General features: G+C 40.6%; 1 protein-coding gene across 3 annotated transcripts in view; it reads right to left on the bottom strand.

The window, feature by feature from the left end:
* Window positions 1-11,889, bottom strand: part of rims4 (regulating synaptic membrane exocytosis 4) — a 42,198-nt gene extending 30,309 nt beyond the window's left edge. Inside the window, exon 1 of one of the 3 annotated variants that reach the window (XM_008408289.2) lies at window positions 10,744-11,889. In XM_008408289.2, coding sequence (XP_008406511.1) covers window positions 10,744-10,840 — 97 coding nt within the window. In that variant the 5' untranslated portion in view covers window positions 10,841-11,889. The remainder of the gene's footprint in view (window positions 1-10,743) is intronic. The other 2 variants (XM_008408291.2, XM_008408288.2) reach the window with 2 other exon arrangements.
* Window positions 11,890-20,733: the final 8,844 nt, after the last annotated feature.

Below are 20,733 nucleotides of genomic sequence, written 5' to 3'. Positions count from 1 at the left end.
GAGCCATTTTACCAGCAGCCGGTCCGGACCGTCTCTGGGGATTTAACTCGTCTGTATTCGTTATGCAGGTTGAGTTAACTGATTGCAATCAAGCCTGGAAGATTTTTGTTTTCTCCCAGAAGAGGCGTTACATCAGGGGGGGTCCAAAGTGCGGCCCGGGGGCCGTTTGTGGTCCGTGGACTGAGTCGGTGCGGCCCCCAACAGCAGGTTGAGAATGATGAGTTGACTTTTTATTTTAATATTAGCGTGAAATTATTACCAACGTAATTTCCTCATAATGGAAAAAAATGTTTGTCTTTCTATGACCAAGAGTTTATAATAATAGAGTCATATTTATTAAGAGATTTTTACTGACTTTGAGATAACTTAACTTTTCTACAATAAAAAAAACAAAAACATCTATTTTATTTGCTTGATTTTAGTTTTCTTTATTTTTGCTAAGCTGTGAGTTTTGGACGTCCCTGTATTATATGATAAATTTATGATCAATTAAGGTAAATTTAAAAAAACATTGTTACTTTTCCAGGAATCTTCAGCTCAGATGTGCTTAAAAGTGCGTAAATGAAATAATACAAACACCTTCCAAATTAAGCTATTCCACTAAAGTAACACAGTGGGCTGCACAGTGGCGCAGTTGGTAGAGCTGTTGCCTTGCAGCAAGAAGGTTCTGGGTTCGATTCCCGGCCCCGGTCTTTCTGCATGTAGTCTCCATGTTCTCCCTGTGCATGGTGGGTTTTCTCCAGGTACTCCAGTTTCCTCCCACAGTCCAAAAACATGACTGTCAGGTTAATTGGCCTCTCCAAATTGTCCCTAGGTGTGAGTGTGTGTGTGCATGGTTGTGTGTCCTGTGTGTCTCTGTGTTGCCCTGTGACAGACTGGTGACCTGTCCAGGTGACCCCACCTCTCGCCTGGTACGTTAGCTGGAGAGGAACCAGCTTGTAAAGATTGTACAATCTTTACAAGCGTGGACATTCACGCTTGGACTGAATGTCCAAGCGTGAATGTCCACGCTTGGACACTGTGGACATTGTGAATGTCCACAATGTCCATATCAATGATTTGCATAAATTTACCCAAAGCTGAAACATTGAAAGTTTCCTCTTCCACATTTTAATGCCACATTGTTCATATAGTTTCAACTAAGTGAGGCGACGGTTAACCTGAAGTCGGATTCATGAAAATGTCATTAGTCTGAATGAAGATCCATTGTTTTTTATTGTTCCATATCATTGAAGTAATTTAATGTTATTGATTAATTCAGCAGGTCAAACCCTGAAGACTGAAAGATATAACAGATAAAAGAGCAAAGATCATCAGCAGTCCAATCAGAAAACGGAGACGATGTTCATCAGTGAGTTTACAGAAGAAAGAAGGAGAGAAGATACAGGTGAGAAGACGGAAAACAGACAAACTCCAGGAACAACGGCTCAAATAATCTAGATTTACTCTTGACTAATATTTCTGTTTCACCTCTAAAGGACAAACCAGAGCAGCGCTGTGTGTGCTGAAGCAGAAACAGAGGATTTCAGCTGCCAGCAGAGACATGTGGATGTGGATTCACGTTTTCTTCCTGTCACGGCCACACAAAGCCCGGCTCTCCACCAGCTGTGCACTTTCTAATTGCACTTTTAAAGAGGAATCTCACGGATCCTTTTGTTTGGTTTTGTCCCCCGTTAGTTAAGCTTGTGTCAGTTTCACTTCTGCTTTATGTTTTATGCTGCTGCTTCCTGCTCTGTATTCAGTCGTTCATGTCTGTAATCATATCTGCATAAAACATCCACCATCAGGATGCAAACAGGTCAGAAGGTTAAAATCCCTTTGGACAAATTCTGCTTTTTGATTCTGATGCATAGTGTTTGGTATCGTATTAAAGGGAACACGCTTGGTTTTTATTTAAACCAGTTTCGAGTCTCTCTGACCAGCACAGAGGTCACTGGAGCTCGTTAAATCAAAAATAACTCACGTTTCTCCAAACCTTTGACTAAACCGGGTTTGTTTCTTTGAGCTTATTCGTATCCAGAAACATGAGGGACAGTTAATGTCTTCGTTAATAGAGGAGCCATGTTGAGATGACTTCCTGAAGGCGGAGATTCAGAAAGACCAGGAGCTTCTTAAAGAGACAGACGCCCAATTTCAAGGTGTTGCATCAGAAAATTTATTTTGAGTCAAATATATCACATCTTTATAACATGGTAACTTAATTATGGTATAAAATGTACATACTGTGCCTGCAATATACATAATACTTCCCCTTAAATAAATGTCAGGTAGGTTTAGCACATAATGCTCAATGTTTTATGATTAGCCATTAAGAATATTTCATGTTAAATAACCCATATCTCATGTTTCTGTGGCTGTAAGCAGTGAATCTGCCCCCCGGCTCTCTGTGGTGTATATTTTAACGTCTCAGTGGAAAGTGGAGTCGCTGATGTGCACTGCTGCGTTTGGAGTTCATGGTGGGAAACAAGCACAGCTGCTGTTCCTGGATTAAACTACAACACGGGGAAAAATGCCCTCCTGGCTGCCGTACATGCTCAGTGTAACACCTGCAGCTCCTCTTTACCCCCTTTTCCTCCTCCTCCTCCTCCTCTTCCTCCTTCTCCCTATAGAGTAGACCTCCTTTCCAAGCAGTCCAGTTTTTTAATCCTGACTTTTCTGGGTCGTCTCCTCAGCTCAGAAGAACTCTGGAGACTTATCTGTTTTCTCCCAGTCTGACATCTTTTTCCTCACTACGCTGCAACATCATCGGCTTCGTATGAATTTCTGTCTCATTATCTGCTCCTGTGCAACATTAACCACATTCATCAGTGGGTAGCAGGCTTCCAGCTGTTCTTTATTCTTATTTTAATGCTTCGCTCGCTGCATCTGACTGGCCTCTGTTTGGGTTTAGGGTGGAAAATAAAGTTAAGACATAAATAAAATATAAAATAATCAAAATTTTCAAGACACAGAAAGTGACAGAAGAGGGAATCAATTCACAGAAAATGAAGTAAATCAGCAGCAACTCTTTGAGTCATATTACATAAGAGGGGTGTTAAAACACATGATGAATAACTTTCCATGGAAAATATTTTTCTTTCAGATATTTACATTTTCATCGGAATAGTTTCTGTTTTGCAGGAAAAGTAGCAAACACAGTCATTCTACATTAGACTGTAAACTCAGCTTAATGACACACTGAAAGTGTCAGAAACTCTTTTCGGTTAAATAATTATTGTTGAAATTCTTCCTGTGAATTTCTGAAACTAAGAAATGACTTTTTCTAACTGTGTTTGAGAAACATTTAGATAACATTTTGTCCAAACAGCTTCCAGAAATCCATCAATAAAATAAATATCACACAGAAAAACATGAGCTTATCCAGATATAATTTGTTTCAAGCATAATGGAATATATGTTTTATAAAAAAACACCTTGAAGTTTCCTTCTTAGTTATTTAGTGTTTGAAAATAAAATATCTAAGTGTAGCTAAAACACAGATTAAGATTAAGTTCCTAACCGAGATGAAACGTTGATTCCTGGATTTTGATGTTAAAACCAGACAAACTGCATTAGAGCCATTTAATTTAGTTTCAGTTTTTAGCTTAATGAGACAATGAAAGAAAACTGAAGTTACATTATTTAGTTTTTTATCTTCATTATGTTGCCCTTAAAGCCGAGATTTGCAGAACTTGAACAAACATCTACAATTGTCCAGAAATAATTCAATGAATATTTTATATCTGCAGCATGAATTTGTGGTCCCACATCTGAACTGTTTGGTTTGGATTCATTTCATAACAGTCGATTCTGTGTGAATTTCATAAATTCTCACTGAATTATTTCTGCTTAACGCTGATATTTTCATCACATTCATACCCCAAACGCCAAACTGTGAGTATTCAGCTATAAGGACGTGATTCTGCTTCATCTTTATTTTTGAATATTGAAGTTTAGTGTTTAGAATAATTTATTTTCATTGGTTCACACCTGGGCTGCACAGTGGCGCAGTTGGTAGAGCTGTTGCCTTGCAGAAAGAAGGTTCTGGGTTCGATTCCCAGCCTGGGGTCTTTCTGCATGGAGTTTGCATGTTCTCCCTGTGCATGCGTGGGTTTTCTCCGGGTACTCCGGTTTCCTCCCACAGTCCAAAAACATGACTGTCAGGTTAATTGGCCTCTCCAAATTGCCCCTAGGTGTGAGTGTGTGTGCATGGTTGTGTGTCTCTGTGTTGCCCTGCGACAGACTGGCGACCTGTCCAGGGTGACCCCGCCTCTCGCCCGAAACGTTGGCTGGAGATGGGCACCAGCAACCCTCCCGACCCCACTGAGGGAAAAAGGGTGCAAGAAAATGGATGGATGGATGGTTCACACCTACAACAATCAGAAATGCTATAAAAGATGAAGGTCTAGTTGAGCTACATTCAGCCATTACTTTACAAACCTTCCTGCAAAGTGAATTATGTTTTCCCAGAATTGTGAAATAAAACCAGCTTGATTAGCAGCCAAACAGGAAGAAACCCATCCGAAAAGCAGAGCTTGGATTTTCCTCTCCTGGAGGAGGAAACAGAATGAAAGGCCGGTTTCACTGAGCTGAACTGAAACACTTCTCTCCTTTTTCTCCCCGTTTCCATGCACAGACACACAGCTGACTGCATCAAGTGTACATTCAACAAAAAAGTGTGAAAACTGACAATGAGAAGCAAAACATGAGCAAGAGACCAAATAAAGCTCCGATTGTGAGAAACCTATTAGATTCCTGGGAACCGTTTTACGTTTGTCCCTCAGATGAACAGGTGCTGAATGCTGATCAGGGCGACGGAACGGGGGATCGATGGCTGCCTGAGTGAACATTACATTTGTCATGTCTTACATTTACGACTGAAGGCAGGTGATTCATCTCCACAGTCAGTCTGTCACGTAGAAATCAAACACCTGAGGTGCTACATAACACATACAGCAGCAGCAGCGTGTGACAGCGATCATCAGTGAGATTACAGAGACATGAGCATTAATGTTTATTCCATTTATTCTTATATCACGTCTTGAAGTCATCATTTAGAAGTTATTTTTGACCAATAAAGGAAAGTTGAACTAAAAATAGTTGCCTGCATAGTGTGTGACTTCTGCACATTTTCACTTTTTAAGAGCCGACTCTAATTTATTATCGTCTGTAGCCTCATATTTTAGCGTAATGTGGCAAAATATGAAGTTCAGTGATTTATGAAATTATGCTCCAGTTTTATGTATTTGATCTGTTACATAAACAGGGTTCTCACTTTGTGTAGTATTTTAATTAACTGTTATTTAGTAAACAGAATAATTATTTATTATGTTATGAAATATCTTCAAACTGCAACCAGGTGTCGCTTTGTGTCAGTCATATTTAAGTTTTTTTGTTTTGTTTTTTTTTGTGACACTCTCTTCCTGAGAAGACGGACAGACTCTGGAGCTGACTGCCATGTTTGTCCCCCCTGCTGTTTTCTCAGAATGGTACGATCCAAAATTCTCCCTTGTGATTGGCCAATTAAAACTACCAATCAAAACAAGGTTCTGCTGTGTGCAGGGTGGAGCCACTGAGAGTGAGAGCTGAGCAGCTAAAGAAAAAGTGACAAAGACTCTTGATCATAGGGCTGCACAGTGGCGCAGTTGGTAGAGCTGTTGCCTTGCAGCAAGAAGGTTCTGGGTTTGATTCCCGGCCCCGGTCTTTCTGCATGGAGTCTCCATGTTCTCCCTCTGCATGCGTGGGTTTTCTCCGGGTACTCAGGTTTCCTCCCACAGTCCAAAAACATGACTGTCAGGTTAATTGGCCTCTCCAAATTGCCCCTAGGTGTGTGTGTGCATGGTTGTGTGTCTCTGTGTTGCCCTGCGACAGACTGGCGACCTGTCCAGGTGACCTCCTCTCGCCCGGAACGTTAGCTGGAGAGGAACCAGCAACTCCTAACCCACTGAGGGACAAGGGTGAAAGAAAATGGATGGACTCTTGATTGTGACCTATCAACCGTCTTACAATCAGGTGGTTGTAAACTCCTCCCTCCACCTCTGAGCTTAAAGCTGTAATGAACTCCACCTTCAGCACATCACCACAACAATACCGTTCCAACATGTCGTTCAGAACCATTCTCAGGAATGTTGGACTGAGAACAGCTCATAAGAGAGACTCACACTTGCAGGTGTTTACTAATCGCTGCTGCCGCTAGTCTGCAGGATCTGTGAGGCTGCAGCTCAGAGGAGGATCAAAGGTCAAGGCATCCCTGAATGGTTGCCACAGGAGATTCAAGGATTCTTTAAACATGAATCAGAGCAACACTCCTGGTATGACATTATAACCTGACATAAAGCTCAAAAAAGACAATTTTACATAAAACCCTCATTTAAGTCCAAGTGTAGCTTTATATCTGTGTGTCTGAGACTGCAGTGTAAATGATGTCTGTCACAATAAATCAATTAATGATATATCAAAACGAGCTCAATCATTTTTAGTTTCTCTCTTCTTACTAAAAACTGGATAATAAAAGTTTTCAGTCTGTCTTGGTATCTTTAAAGGATTATTCACTTCACAGCTCATTTTATTTGTTGTTTCTGTTTTGTTTATTTATTTTGGATATTTAAAATGTCTTCCAGTTGCAGTGTTAAATGTTTATTGCTCTTTGAGAATGTGTTCTTGCATTATTACCTTTATATTGATCAAAAAAATGGTCTCAAAAACAACAATATTATCGCAATAACTTCTGTGACATTTTATGGTTCATCAGAATGTGTTATTGTGACAGGCCTAAGTTGAACTAAGTTAAATTAATCTACCACAGAGTCGAACTCTAACACAGTGGATCGTTTAGAAATCTCACCGTATGAATAAATGTGGGTTTCAAAGTGCCCAAACCAGCAGCTGATCATTTATTTATAGTTAAAGTTTCGTGCTAAGATGTAGCCACAACCTGGCCGCGCTCCCTTCGGAGGTGCTTGATCTCATTTCATGTCTGAAGCATTAAAACCAACTCTCAACTCATCTCAACTTTATGAATACTGCAGCAGACGGGCGCTAACGCAGGCGTGAACGGGACCAGGGAGAGCAATGGGAGTGGAGAGAAAACAAGTGGTAAAGCAATTAAAAGGCCATTTGTGAAGGAAGGACAGAATTAACCTGCAAACCGGGTTTTCAAACCATGGAGGGCAAATGACTCGGAGAGAATGAGAGTCTGACAGAGAGACGCGGAGACAGAGAGGCGGAGAGCGAGAATTAACCTGCAATCAGGCCTCTATTTAGCTGCAGTCAGCCACAATCAGCAACCATATTAGCATTTAATTAGTCTGAGAGCCACAAACCACGGCCTGCCGCTTCGCTCTGATTACCTCATACACTTCTGTCAAATCTGTGTGTAGCTGCTGAGCATCATCTGAGCACATAAAGTCCCATTTTCACAATCTGTGTCCAGGCATGATAGCAAAACCTGCGAGAAGCAAAACTCCACAAACAAAACGCTCAGCATTGCTTTTATTTTAATCAATGAAAATAAACATTATTTGGTAACGACCTTTTTTTTTACCTTTTTTTTCTTACACCTTCTGAGTTATTAGTTTTAAAATACACTTATAAACATTTCTTGGGCTTCGGTACGTTACCGGTATCAAGGTATAAAAGTTTTTAAAGGTTGTAAAAAGTTGTAGTTTCAAAGTTGCTATGAATTTTATTTATTTCATGAAGTGGACGTTGTGAATTAATCAGTCATTAATATTAACGTAAATATGCCAGATTTATCCAGAGAGGCCAATTTTCATCTGATGGAAGGGATTAAAAAATTATTTAACATCTATAACAACATGATTTACGACAGAATTTTAAAAAATAGCTAATAGTAGAGTAGTTTACAGTAAATATTTATGTTAAAAATAAAACAGAGTCAAATCTGTAAGAAAAAAACATGTAAAAACAATTCGGTTTGGTTTGACTTTATTGAACGTAGTGTAATAAAAGAATAAAAAAATTTTATATACAAACAAAATAAATTTAAAACAAAGGCATCAACAAATAAAAACAGTAGTAAAGAGTATTTATATGTTCTGAGGGTAGAAATATGAACTTATTTGTTATAAACAACCATCTTACATTTGCAGCTTCGTCCAATAAATTACTATTCATGTTAAGCAGTCGGTTACTATTAGTTTAATCTTAAAAGTACAATATGATTTAATTGTTCTGATTTCTAAGCACATTGAGAAATTACCAGATTCTGCCAAATAATTAATTTGATCAAAATCAAGAGTGCAGAAAATGGCCTCAAAGAAATTAAAATATCTTTATAGATTTAGTGTTCATACAGACAAAAAAATCTGAATTGATCTTCATATTTTATTTGTTACAAGTTATTTCCAGTCACCTTTTTGCCTGCCATTGTTTATAAGTCCATCTCTGCCAGACAAAGCAGGATGAGGAGCGATTTCCCCTCTGGCTGCATGGACTCCTGCGCCGAGGTTCTGCAGAATCAGAACCAGAAGATGAGACTGAGAGGATCAGTGAGTTTGTCAACTGCACTGATTTTACCAATGACTCCAGGTAATATCTGCAGTTTAAATGTTCCTCTCTGATCGATATTAATCCAGTTTACCATTTTACCTGCTTATTATCTGTGGTTGGAATGATTTAAAGTATCAAACTAAGAACCAGCAGGAGCTCAGGAAACAGAGTGAGCTCTGGAAACATGAAGGAGGAAAGTCAATGAAAACGAGAAACGAACTGATGTGAAGGAGACGAGGAGTCTGTGGAAGAATGAAAGAAAAGGTTTGCATGGCAGTAATGAGATTTACTATAATCTGGGTTGGAGGCAGAGAAGACGATGTTCTGATTTTGGGAGTGACCACAATGGAAATAACTTAATCAAAGAATCTAGTGGAGCTGTTTCGAGACAACATTACAGAGTCTTGGCTTAGATGTGCAAAGGAGAGGCATGTTGGATAAGTGATGGTGGATGCATGGCTGCCAGGCAGGAGCAAAAGAGACCAGGGAGGTTTATGGATGTGGTGAAGTACGATAAGCAGAGGGTTGGTGGCGCCGTGTGTCTGGTCTGCTGGTGAAGAAAACGTGATTAAAACAACGACTAAGGTTAAAATGTTTTAAATGTGTGTTTGTGCTGAAGGCCACTTTAAAGTAGAAACCACCCAAAAACATTAGACGGCTTGTGGTTGCAGCACTGGGAGAGAGATTAACATGGCAGCCATAATAAATATCATGACATTCTGCACACGCAACGCATCAGCTGCTCAGCTGCAGCGCTGACCGCCTGCCGAAACGCTGCTGAAGCAAAAAGCAGCGCTTACACAGGCATGAGAGACGCTGCAGGGTAAGGTTACAATATTTATACCTCTAATCCTAAAGACTTCCAGAGCGTGTAGCTTCTTTCTACCATAACGCAAAACTATGAAGCCTATGCAAATGATGTGAAGATCATTTGTAAAGAATAAAAAAATCAGTTTTTGCTGAGTTTTCACCTCACATTCACATGCAAACAGACAAAGTATTGACTCAGGGAATCAGAGTGAAAAAGCACACCACACTCTTCAGTTATTCATTTGTGGAAAAAATGAAACCATGAGTCATTTTCCTTCCACTTTCTAAATTATGCACAACTTTCTGAGCCTATCACATAAAATCCCAATAAAATAAAGAAAGTTGTTGTTGTTGTAGCAAAATGTGTTCAAACGGTGTCAGTCGTTCTGCGAGCCACTGTGCTTTTCTGTACCATTATTATGACCTCTCATTGGTTATAATAATGATATTTCACCATTTTATTTCAACATGTTCCAGTGTTGAATAATGTGCATCAGACTGCATCGAAAAGATTATCTACTCCTGCCGTTTTCCAGACCAGATTAGTGTGACGGCAAACCAGGAGTAATAAAATTCAGCAATAATACCAGTCCAGATCAAAAAGCATTACATCATCATACACCCACAGGCTCCTCCTCTTCCTCTAAACTTACCCAAAATGTCTCGATTTTAACAGAATGTATGTCACTGAAGTAGAATCACCTGATTGTAAAAATGAATGTCTGTTTTTAAAAAATGGAGGTAAATGTTCAACTAAGAGGCAAGTCATGAAAACGGATCATTGGTTTAGGTGAAAACTAATTCAATCACCTGAGTTTATTTTTGTTTTATACTGTGAAATCCAAAACATTTCATCGTCTTTACCTGCAGCCGGAGGCACAAAAACTGATGTTTTACTGAGGATAAATGATAGATTCAGGTATAATCCTTTCATTAGTTAGATTAGATTTTAGCTCCACTTCTAAACCTGTAAACCAAAGTCCTTTAAAAAGGCTGATCCAATATTGGAATTAAAATCTAATTTAAAAACATCTGAACTCTGAAAACAGTCCGGTCAACAATAAGCTGAATGGATGGAGAAATCTTACAACAAATGCGATTGCTTCTGGGATAAATCGTCCCAGAAGTTATTTCGATAACCGATAATATTGCTTTGACATCATTTTCAAGTAATATAATAGTAAAGGCACAATAATGCAAGAGCAGATACTAAAAGACCAAACAGAAAGGCATTTTAAACAAAAACAACAAATAAGACAAATTTAAAAATGGCTAGTTGAAACCAAAACACCAAACTGAAGATTTTATCATCCAGCTTTTGGAAAAAAAAGAGTAACAATAACTCGTGCAAATGGAAATTATTGAGTTCATTTCAAATCAATAATTGATTAGTTGATGAATTGCTCATTGCAACAGGCCTGTTGTGTGTTCATGCCCACTTACCGCCATCGTCCTCATCGAAGGAGTTCATGCAGGGGAAGTAGATGGCGAGGGCCTCAAAGGACGCCGAGAGGCTGATGCGGCTCTGCGATCTCTCCATGTATAGGCCCGCCGTCGGGCCCGGGTCGGCCGGCTTGGCCAAGCGCGGCTGGGCATTCTTCACGCGGAGTACGGCTCGCGGCGTCTTGGACGGCTGTCAGCTGCCCCCACGGCAGATCCACTTCACCCCGAAAAGAAGAGTCGGAACAACAACAACGCCAACACCGACTTAAATCGGTGCAGATTTAGCTGCAGCAAAAGTTACGGAGGAGGAAAGGCTTGAATGCTTTGAAAGAAGCTCCACAGGTGCTAAACATCCTAGAAAAAAGAAAGTAGAGTAGCAAGGTACGAATGCCTTCTTTCTTCGTGTTCATGCAGTTTTTGTTGGAGAAGAACATCTGCCAGTCATTGCGAGTCTCCCTTGGTTTCGTTCTTCAGTAGATACTTGCAACCATCCTGCTCTTTTACCCTCTGTGGTCTTCAGAAGTCATTTCCTGCTGGATTTACTGGCGACACTTGGTGGCTCTTACCTGCATCTTTGCACCAATTAGACTTGATGTTGCTCTTCTCAATTCACAGCTTACCTCTGAACCAACATCCTCCATCTATTTTGCACATCCAAATGACTTGTGATCTTTGGTTTCTGCAGAAGGATGAACGACGGGGTGGTAAAGGTGATGTTCACGCCCTGCATGAACCGTCTTGCTTTCCCAGATGAATCAGAGACCTCTCTTCTCGTCGCCTGGCAGTGCTGGTTCCTCCTGCTATGGGCAGAGTCAGTGCTTTTCTTTCATTCAGAGAAACTGTCTTCCCGAATCCGCAGACGCCAGCTTCGTCTCAGATCATGTGGGCCACCATCAGTTTCAGCAACAGTTGCACCTAAAGAGCAATCTGTTGCTCCGGTCTGCCTTTGGAACTGTTTCACGTTGGATGTATCTGTTGATGTTGGAAATGTTCAGAAGCTCGTTTGTTTCCAGGCTTCTCCGTTGCTCCTGTGTGGCTCCGTTGCCGTGCCGATGCTCCTCTGTCTGCTCCAAAGGCAGGGAAGGACAGAGAGAACGGTGGAAGAGAAAGAGAGGAAGAGGCTGCGCTACGGAACGGCGAGACTCTGAGCGGACTCATTCACTGGTGAGCGGCAGAGACAGAGAGGGAGGGAGGATGGAGGAGAGAGGGATGGAGGAGGGAGAGTTAGCAGACTGCTGCTGGCAGCTGGACCAATCAAAACGTGGATGAGGGAACATGGGAGTGGCTAGGAGGAAATCAAGGCGGTGAAGGGCAGTGCAAGTTTACAGTGTCTCTGCTGCCTCCTTTAACTGATCAAACATTTTTTCAGCAGAGATATTTAAAACATGCTTTACAACACAGATACATCGAGCACAAAAGCAGCAACACAACCTCCTGACTCAGGATGTAGAGATGGTGGAGATGGCCAGGAGGAAACCTTCAATCAGCTAGAAGGGGCAGAGAGGACAAAAGACGGCCTGGGCAAAAAGACAGAAGCACTGGGGCAGAGTTTCTCCACCGACATACGGAAACAAAAAGTTCCCTAAGGAGTTTTTATGCCAGGTAATCTGGTAGACTCGGTTCCATTGGGACCAGAACTCCATCATCTGCTCCACCTCCAGCTGCTGTGGTTCTGAGTCAGACCAACTTGTTCCCCTCCTGGCCTGTGGGGGCGCTGCACCAAGAACCACTGAAGGAAACGACACAAAAACCTCTGAAGACACTGAGAGCAACTTCCTTCTTCACCAGATGGAAACAAAATGGAGGCGTCAGTTTTTAGCGTTTGGAGGATTTCTCTTTAGTTCTTGGCTAAAGACCAGGAGCCATTTCTCCCGCTAATGCTAGGCTAGCACGTTTGTTTTGGCTGTATTTACCCAGAATGCCTTGCGCTGTAGTCTACATTGTACTTTTAGAGCGGTCTCCGGTCCATTTGGAGTTCACATATGCATTCGAACCAAACCAGAGTTAATTTTAATCGAATTGAGACCAGAGTTCAATTAGCATTCACACCAAACAAACCGGACTTTCTAGACAAATGGACTGAGTTTGATTAAAATGGGCTGAACAGATCTGGAGTGAACGCACCCAAAGTTACCAGCAGCAAGAATGTGGTTTACCTTTTTGTCAAAACTTTCCATCTCCACCAGGAGAACCACTTCTGTTAACATGAAATATGGATCAGTTATACAATGGCAACAATGACTGAAAATAATAATTCATTAATCTATTCATGAAAGATGAAAATATCTGCCTCCCATTCAGCTTTTAGAAACTGTTAACCACCAGTAAACCTGCAGGCTGAGTGAGAAGTGCCCTGTTGGGAGCATGTGGAATAATTACTTTCCCGATATGAAATATAATTCAAATAGAGGATTTTTTAAGTGGGGAAAATAAAAGATAGACATCTGATTAAATAAATGCACACAGTCTAAAGACAGGACTCAAATTACAGCTGGACAGAAGCTCGTCTCTGCAGTCATGGGGTAAAAACCCTTAACCCTATGAAAAGATGATAAAACTAGTTCATACGTTTAGTAAAGAAACAACAATAAAACAACCGTAGTTGGGATGTTTTAGACATCTGACATCCATCCATCCATCCATCCATCCATCCATCCATCCATCCATCCATCCATTTTCTTCCGCTTATCCGGGGTCGGGTCGCGGGGGCAGCAGCTTCAGAAGGGAGGCCCAGACTTCCCTCTCCCCAGCCACTTCTTCCAGCTCCTCCGGGGGAATCCCAAGGCGTTCCCAGGCCAGCCGAGAGACGTAATCCCTCCAGCGTGTCCTGGGTCTTCCCCGAGGCCTCCTCCTGGTGGGACGTGCCCGGAACACCTCACCAGGGAGGCGTCCAGGAGGCATCCTGACCAGATGCCCGAGCCTCAACTGGCTCCTCTCGATGTGGAGGAGCAGCGGCTCTACTCTGAGTCCCTCCCGGATGACCGAGCTTCTCACCCTATCTCTAAGGGAAAGCCCAGCCACCCTGCGGAGGAGGAAACCCATTTCGGCCGCTTGTACCCGTGATCTCGTTCTTTCGGTCATGACCCAAAGTTCATGACCATAGATGAGGGTGGGAACGTAGATCGACCGGTAAATCGAGACATGTAAGATATTAAATCAGCAAGTTGCTCTCCATCAGGCTGTCCTGGGGTTCATTTTCTAGGACACAGATAATTTAGAAACTGTGGACTGACCTGCTTCTAGAAAAGTTTCCAAAATGTCTTTTTGTTAAAAACATGAAAGCATTTCTTTAAGTCTCCCAAAGTTTGACATCAAGCCTTTTCCATGCACATCTGTTATCCGATGGTTCCAAAGGCTCTGTCTTTGTTGAAATCCTGATTGCTGTTTTATTATCATTTTATCTGCAGACACGTGTATTACTTTTTGCGTGTCCCTTTCCCGTAATCTCTTCTCCTAAAGGAGTTTCTTTCTTTCCTCGTTTCTCACTCTTGGCCTGCCGTTGCACTTTCTGCCTGTTTCTGTTCCTCCTGCTTTCTGTGCAGCAGAAAAAAGACAAAGGAGGAAGGAAAGAGCCTGTGTAATCAACATCGCTTCGCAGGGCTCCATTCATCTCTCCGCTTCCATAGATAGAAGCCATAGGCGACACATGCACACACACAAACACCGGGACAAATAAACACATGCTGCACTGACTGAGACAAATGAGCAACTTCACACAACAGCACAGAGGAAATCTGGTGACTCATGTATTTTTCTCACATGTAATTACACACACACACACAGAAACATAAGAAATATACAAGTAAAAGTTGGCAGAAATGACCAAGTTTTAATACGTAAGCCGCCAAAGTTTATTCCACAATGTCAGTCAGACTAATGGCTGGTCAGTGAGCAGCGAGCTGCTAATACGTCATGTTGCTTTTATGAAAATGTCACAAGTGGAGACGCTGAAGTCAGCAGCTCCAACAATCTAGAGTGAAATAATGTGTTAAATGCAGAATCATTACTTCTTAGAAACTCACCGGAAAACATTTTTGGTGAATTTTGTGTTTAGCATCATCTTCTCAGAGCAAAATGATTCCCAAATGGAAACATCAGTTTAGGTCTTTTAAAGTAGAGCATGTCAACGTTTACAAGGTCACAGAATAAGAAACAGAGTAACAGGGTTCTACATTCAGCTCAGACCATCAGAAACTACATTTTAATGTTTTACCAAATGAAGCAAAGTGCGCACAGATCACTGGGAATGTTTTAAATAATCTACTCACGTCCAGCAGATCATTTTGTGTTTGTCTGTTTGTATTATGAAGCACTTTGTAGGTTTTGACTTGTGAAAGATGCTATTTAAATTTATTTACTTCCACTGAGGTTCTACTTCTAATTGACTTTATGAATATAATGTGACACAGAGGATTTTTCTTTACTAAATTAAAGTTTGGTTTTTCCAAATTATTCAATGTGAGATTATAAAACTGCAGTAGAATTTAAATCTATTTTAACACTTTCTTCACCTTTAGTTTGTGTGGTAACAGATTTACCCCCACATGTGTTAAATCTAATGCAGTCACTGCCCTTGGCAACAAACTGAACTGAGAAATAAAAAGTGATCTTTCCAGTCCTGCCTCTGAATTGTTTATCAGTAATCCTGCTTTGTCTGATCATCTGACTTTATTTTGGATTTGGTCTAAGCTGTTGACGCACAGTGCTCCACTGCTGAGGCATCTTGCATAATTTATCACATGTCCAAACGGCAGCGCCAGATAAATAACCAGTTGTTTATTTTGCTATATTTTGCTGCTCATTTTTGCTCACTGCCTGTTTTCATGTTGGTGTTTTCTCAGGGCTTTTAACAGAGTCTTTACGCTGTGACCACTCCGTCTCTGTTTACCTCTGAGCTGCGGCCAGTGGAGTGGACTGGTATTGTGTCGACAAGCACTCGACTGCTGGCTGTGAGCATGCTGTCCAAGCACGCCTTATCACAGGAGCGCTGACCTTTAACTACACCTGCCGCATCGTCTGTCTTTGGCTTTTTCACGTCATCAGCCAACTGCTTTTTCCCTCCATCCGTTTCTCTGTGAGGCGTCGTCTTCCCTTTGAGCTTTGTTTATGTGTCTGTATAAATGTAAAGCAGATTTAACCTGCTTTACATTTAAAGCAGGTCACATTTAAAGCAGGTTACTGGGAAACTAATCACTAGTTTCCCAGTGATTATTTGAAATGATGTTATTTTTACTACCAGTTTCGTCCACATTATTTTCCATTTGATGCGTTGTTAGCAGTAAGAAAGTCCTGGGTTTAAATCACAGCCTGGGTCTTTCTGCACGGAGTTTCTCTGGGTTTTCTTCCACAGTCCAAAAAGGTAACTGTTAGGTAAATTGTTCTCTCCAACTGTTGCTGGTGAAGGCTGTAGAAAGACCAACGCTTCCCTTTTGTTAAAGGGGCAGCATCATGTGTTTTCCAGGCACAAAGTGCCATTTTATAGCATAATCAAGTAACTATGTTACCATCAGTTGTTAAAATGCTATATATCAAATATGACTGAAAATAAATTTGACTTTGTAATTTAACACCTTGAAATCGGGCCTCTGTTTCTTTAAAACTCCTGCTCTTTCTGAAACTCCGCCTTCAGGAAGTCGTCTCAACATGGCTCCTCTATTAACCCTTTAACAACGTTTTTACCAGCGTTGCTCTGAGAAGTAGCTCCTATAATGAGCGCAGCAGTTCCACCAGGTGTTTGCTAATTGCTGCTGGCTAGTCTGAAGGAGCTGCTCTGTGAGGCAGAAGCTTGGAAACTGAGGAGGTGCTGCGCCTTGAAGGCGGGGCTAGGTCCACCCAGGCGTTTTGCACAGCTGAATGGTTGCCATGGAGATTAAAGGATTTCTCAAACATGCATGGAAGAATCAAAGCAACAGTCCAAAAACGTCAACTTTACATAATACTGTGATTAAAAATGATCTTTTTGGTTTTGTAGAAGGTTTAAAAATCACATCAAAATCTTAAATACAGCACTAATCCTCAGTAGCATATGCTTAATATTTGCATTTATGTGATTTTTAACCAGTTAAAAATCCACCGATCCTCTGAATGCTTCCCATAAAATGAATCTGGCCCATATAAAGACATTTCAGACACGATAATCTGGCTAAAACACAGAGCTAAGCCCATCCAAACCCTGACCTTAACGGTGTGATCAGTAGGTGATATAAAGGTCACACCCAGCCTGTGTTTGGGTGACGGCTCGAACCAAACCGACGTGTTGCCACGGCAACTGCAAGCACCAGCCTGCTCGTCAGGATCAGCTGACACTGATGTGAGATGACAAGATCACCCTGAGAGACGGGATGAGAAAGAGGGGGGAAAAATTAAGAAATGCACTGAAAATGTTTTAATTTTTTTTTTTTTATGAGGGCAAGAAAAAAAGAAAAATATGGAAGTGGCAGATAGACTGGAATATAGCAGGAAGGGTTTTTGTCCAGTTGTGCATTGATTAATTTTAAAATCCTTCCAACTCTGCTTTCATACATACAGCCATGTAGATCAGAGATTATGCAACTGAATGTGTGTTATTCCATCATAATCCTTCACTTGGTATTATAACTGAAACTTTCAAAGCTGTATTAAGTACACTTATTCTCTATTTTTTGCTTTCTGTGAGTCGATCTGATTAAAAAAAGTTAGGATTCTCCATAAAACACCACCAGGAAATACATAAATAAATAAACCCACTTTGTATTGGATTGCATTGATATCAGTTTATAGAAGCCAGAGAAGGAAGGAGATGTTTGGTACCATGCAAAATAAAACATGTAAACGTTTTTAAAAAGCAGTCCTGTTAATAAGAACCTCACCTGAATGTACATTAAACAGAAATGACATAATTTATGTAAATCCGTACTGATGTATTTATGCGATTAAAGTCATGTGTTTCTGATTCAACTTCTGTGAAGCAAATCTGAAAAAAACAGAACAAAAAAAAGGTTGGATGAGACAAGACAGTCGCAGGAAGTGAGACTGGAGGAGGAAGTAGGAGACCAACATCCATTAAACTCATCAAATAGGCTTTTCTCTTCATCAGTAAGAGCAAGAAAACTAACCAAAAGTTGTGGTTTCTGCAAGGTCATTTTTTATTAAGAGACGTTCTTCACCTACATGCTGCCTCTCTGCATTTGGGGTCACTTTAAGCAACACATAATGACAGATATATATATATGTGCAGCTCTGGTAAAAATGTGGAGCCCACTGCACTGAACCCTGTTGAAAACCTCCTGTTTTTCCCCCAAATGTTGATTCCTGAACTCTAAAACGTCTTTTCTTTGCATTACCTGATGTCTGGAGTCACTGCCTTCTTGTCATTATTTTGACCATCTGCAATACCAGGTTTTTGCTTGGAATTCCAGAGACATGTTGTCAATATGGGCTGCACAGTGGTGCAGTTGGTAGAGCTGTTGCCTTGCAGCAAGAAGGTTCTGGGTTCGATTCCCGGCCCCGGTCTTTCTGCATGGAGTTTGCATGTTCTCCCTGTACATGGTGGGTTCTCTCCAGGTACTCCGGTTTCCTCCCACAGTCCAAAAACATGACTGTCAGGTTAATTGGTCTGTCCAAATTGCCCCTAGGTGTGAGTGTGTGTGTATGGTTGTTTGTCCTGTGTGTATCTGTGTTGCCCTGCGACAGACTGGCGACCTGTCCAGGTGACCCCGCCTCTCACCCGGAACGTTAGCTGGAGAGGAACCAGCAACCCTCCCAACCCCACTGAGGGACAAGGGTGCAAGAAAATGGATGCTGTCAATCTTGACAACCCATGTTAAAACATGTTAAATAAAAGAAAAATGTTCATTTTACTCAAAACATACGTATGAAAAGTGAAATCAGAAAATATATGTCTGTTTGGTGAATGACAATCTCATTTAAAGATTTGAAGACAAGCTAGTTTCACATTTGTTCAGATTTTCTGCTGCTATAATTTCTCAGTCTGTTCATTATGAGTGAATGTTTTTGAGCATTTCCAGCAGTTTTTTCTTCTCAGAAACCGTCTCTGGATCCATTCCGTGACTCTTCTTGCTGGTCCACTTGATGGCCTTCTTCCTGTCTTGGGTTTTCGTTCACATAGAAATCATAAACCTGATCACGATTCTGCCCACATGACTCTGAAGATGAGTAAATGTTGAAAACGAATTTGTGAGAAAACATGGAGCAGGTGAGGTGGGGGATTCATTGAGCTAAAACCGAGCATGGAAAATGTTTCCAGATCAAACATTTTTCTGTGGCTGTCTGAAAAACACCGAACGCTTTCCCATTAAATGATTGCTGAGGCTTTTCAGATTATGCTTATGTCACACAAACTTGCGTGCTTTTCAGTCTGTCGGTCCTGCTGCGTCTCTGGGGTCCGTCCAGAACAGACAGAAGGCCGGTCAGCGTGGACTCATGCATGTGTGTGTGTTTATATTAGACGAGGAACCAAAAAAAGACTGAAGTTTGTTTCGTTTTTTTGCTCTTCTGTCTGTGTTGACGTGTGTTTGTGTGGCCGTGTGGAGACGTAGTGAGATATTGCAGATAAAGATGTTATATAATGATGTCATGATGGATCACCAGGTAGTCCTGGTGCTGTGTGTGTGTGTGTGTGTGTGTCACGGTGAGCTCTGTCAAAGCAAATAGATTTGTGCTCACAATAAAGATCAGGAAGGACTCTATATTATCTATGATTCTATTATAAATGTTTCTGCAGTTTATGGCTGCAGTGTGAAACATTTCAGTGAAATATTTTCCTTCAGCATCAGTGAGCTGGAGCTTGTTGTCAGCCATCTTTTTTAATTTGATGTACAATTTTACAACAGGAGAACAATTTAACCTCCCTGACAGAGAATCTGATTGATGCCCAGGAACCACACAATGCAAACCTCCTGGTCAGATTATCAGGGATGGATTTAATCGAAGCTGCAGCAACAGAAAAAAACCATCTCTCTACACTCACATCTTCATAAAAATGCTGTTACTCTTTTCTGCAGTTTAGCAAAAGGAAACATTTAAATCCCTAAATAAAGACCTGCAGAAACACAAAACCTTACAAAGTATTTTGGGTTTAATTTCTAGTGCAAATATATTTTCAGCAACAAATATGAGCTTGTTTTAAGTCAATAATTACTTAATATTGATGAGAAAATTATTGTTCATTTGTCAGATTATTTCATTTACAACATGAGAAAGTTGTTTTGTGTGAAAGTGAAATAATCTGCCAATGGAGCCAGTATTTTTTTTTCATTAATATTAAGAAATTATTGACTTAAAACAAGCTCATATATCTTGTTGAACATTTACTTGTAAGCTAATTGTGTCTTATTTTAAATGAACTAAGATATTTGCACCATCACAGCCTAAAATAAAGTTGTATTCAATAAAATAGAATATTTATTTAATTAGACTGTGTCAAATAAAATCACATTTATAAAGTCGCCTTTAAGTGGGTATTAATCATATTTTCACACATCTAATAAAACTTTTTGTATTAAAAATGTTTCTATAGGCATGGTTTAATATTCTAATCTTCTGGAAAAACTAAATGTTTGGTTTTGATTAAACAGAAAATCACCATAATTCACAGGAATAAAGTACTGAAAACATTATTCTGTCCACAGAGTTACTGAAATCAATAATATTTAAATCTACTGTAGCTCTGACGATATGATTGTTCCAGCTTTAGGAGACTCATCATCCTTAAACACTTCACTGTAAAAACAAACTTAATTGCTGAAAAATATCCAGGTATTTTTCGTATTGTCTCCAGGCTTCACGTATTCATGCGAGCACATTCTGATATTTTTGTATAAACACTGAAAGCAGCGGCATCACCATACATGGAGCATTATATAACCAGAGCGAACACACAGCGAGAAATAGGAACAAAGCAGACAGAAACCAGGGAGAGATGCAGAGAAGCCATAAATCGTGTTATCTCTGTGTGTTTGTGTCTGATGGATAGTTAAACAACGGGAGGAG

This window comes from Poecilia reticulata, linkage group LG5 (assembly GCF_000633615.1).
Source record: "Poecilia reticulata strain Guanapo linkage group LG5, Guppy_female_1.0+MT, whole genome shotgun sequence".
NCBI classification, from domain to species: Eukaryota; Metazoa; Chordata; class Actinopteri; order Cyprinodontiformes; family Poeciliidae; genus Poecilia; species Poecilia reticulata.
Note: the sequence above shows the minus strand (reverse complement) of the source record. Positions and strands in the feature narration are given on the sequence as shown.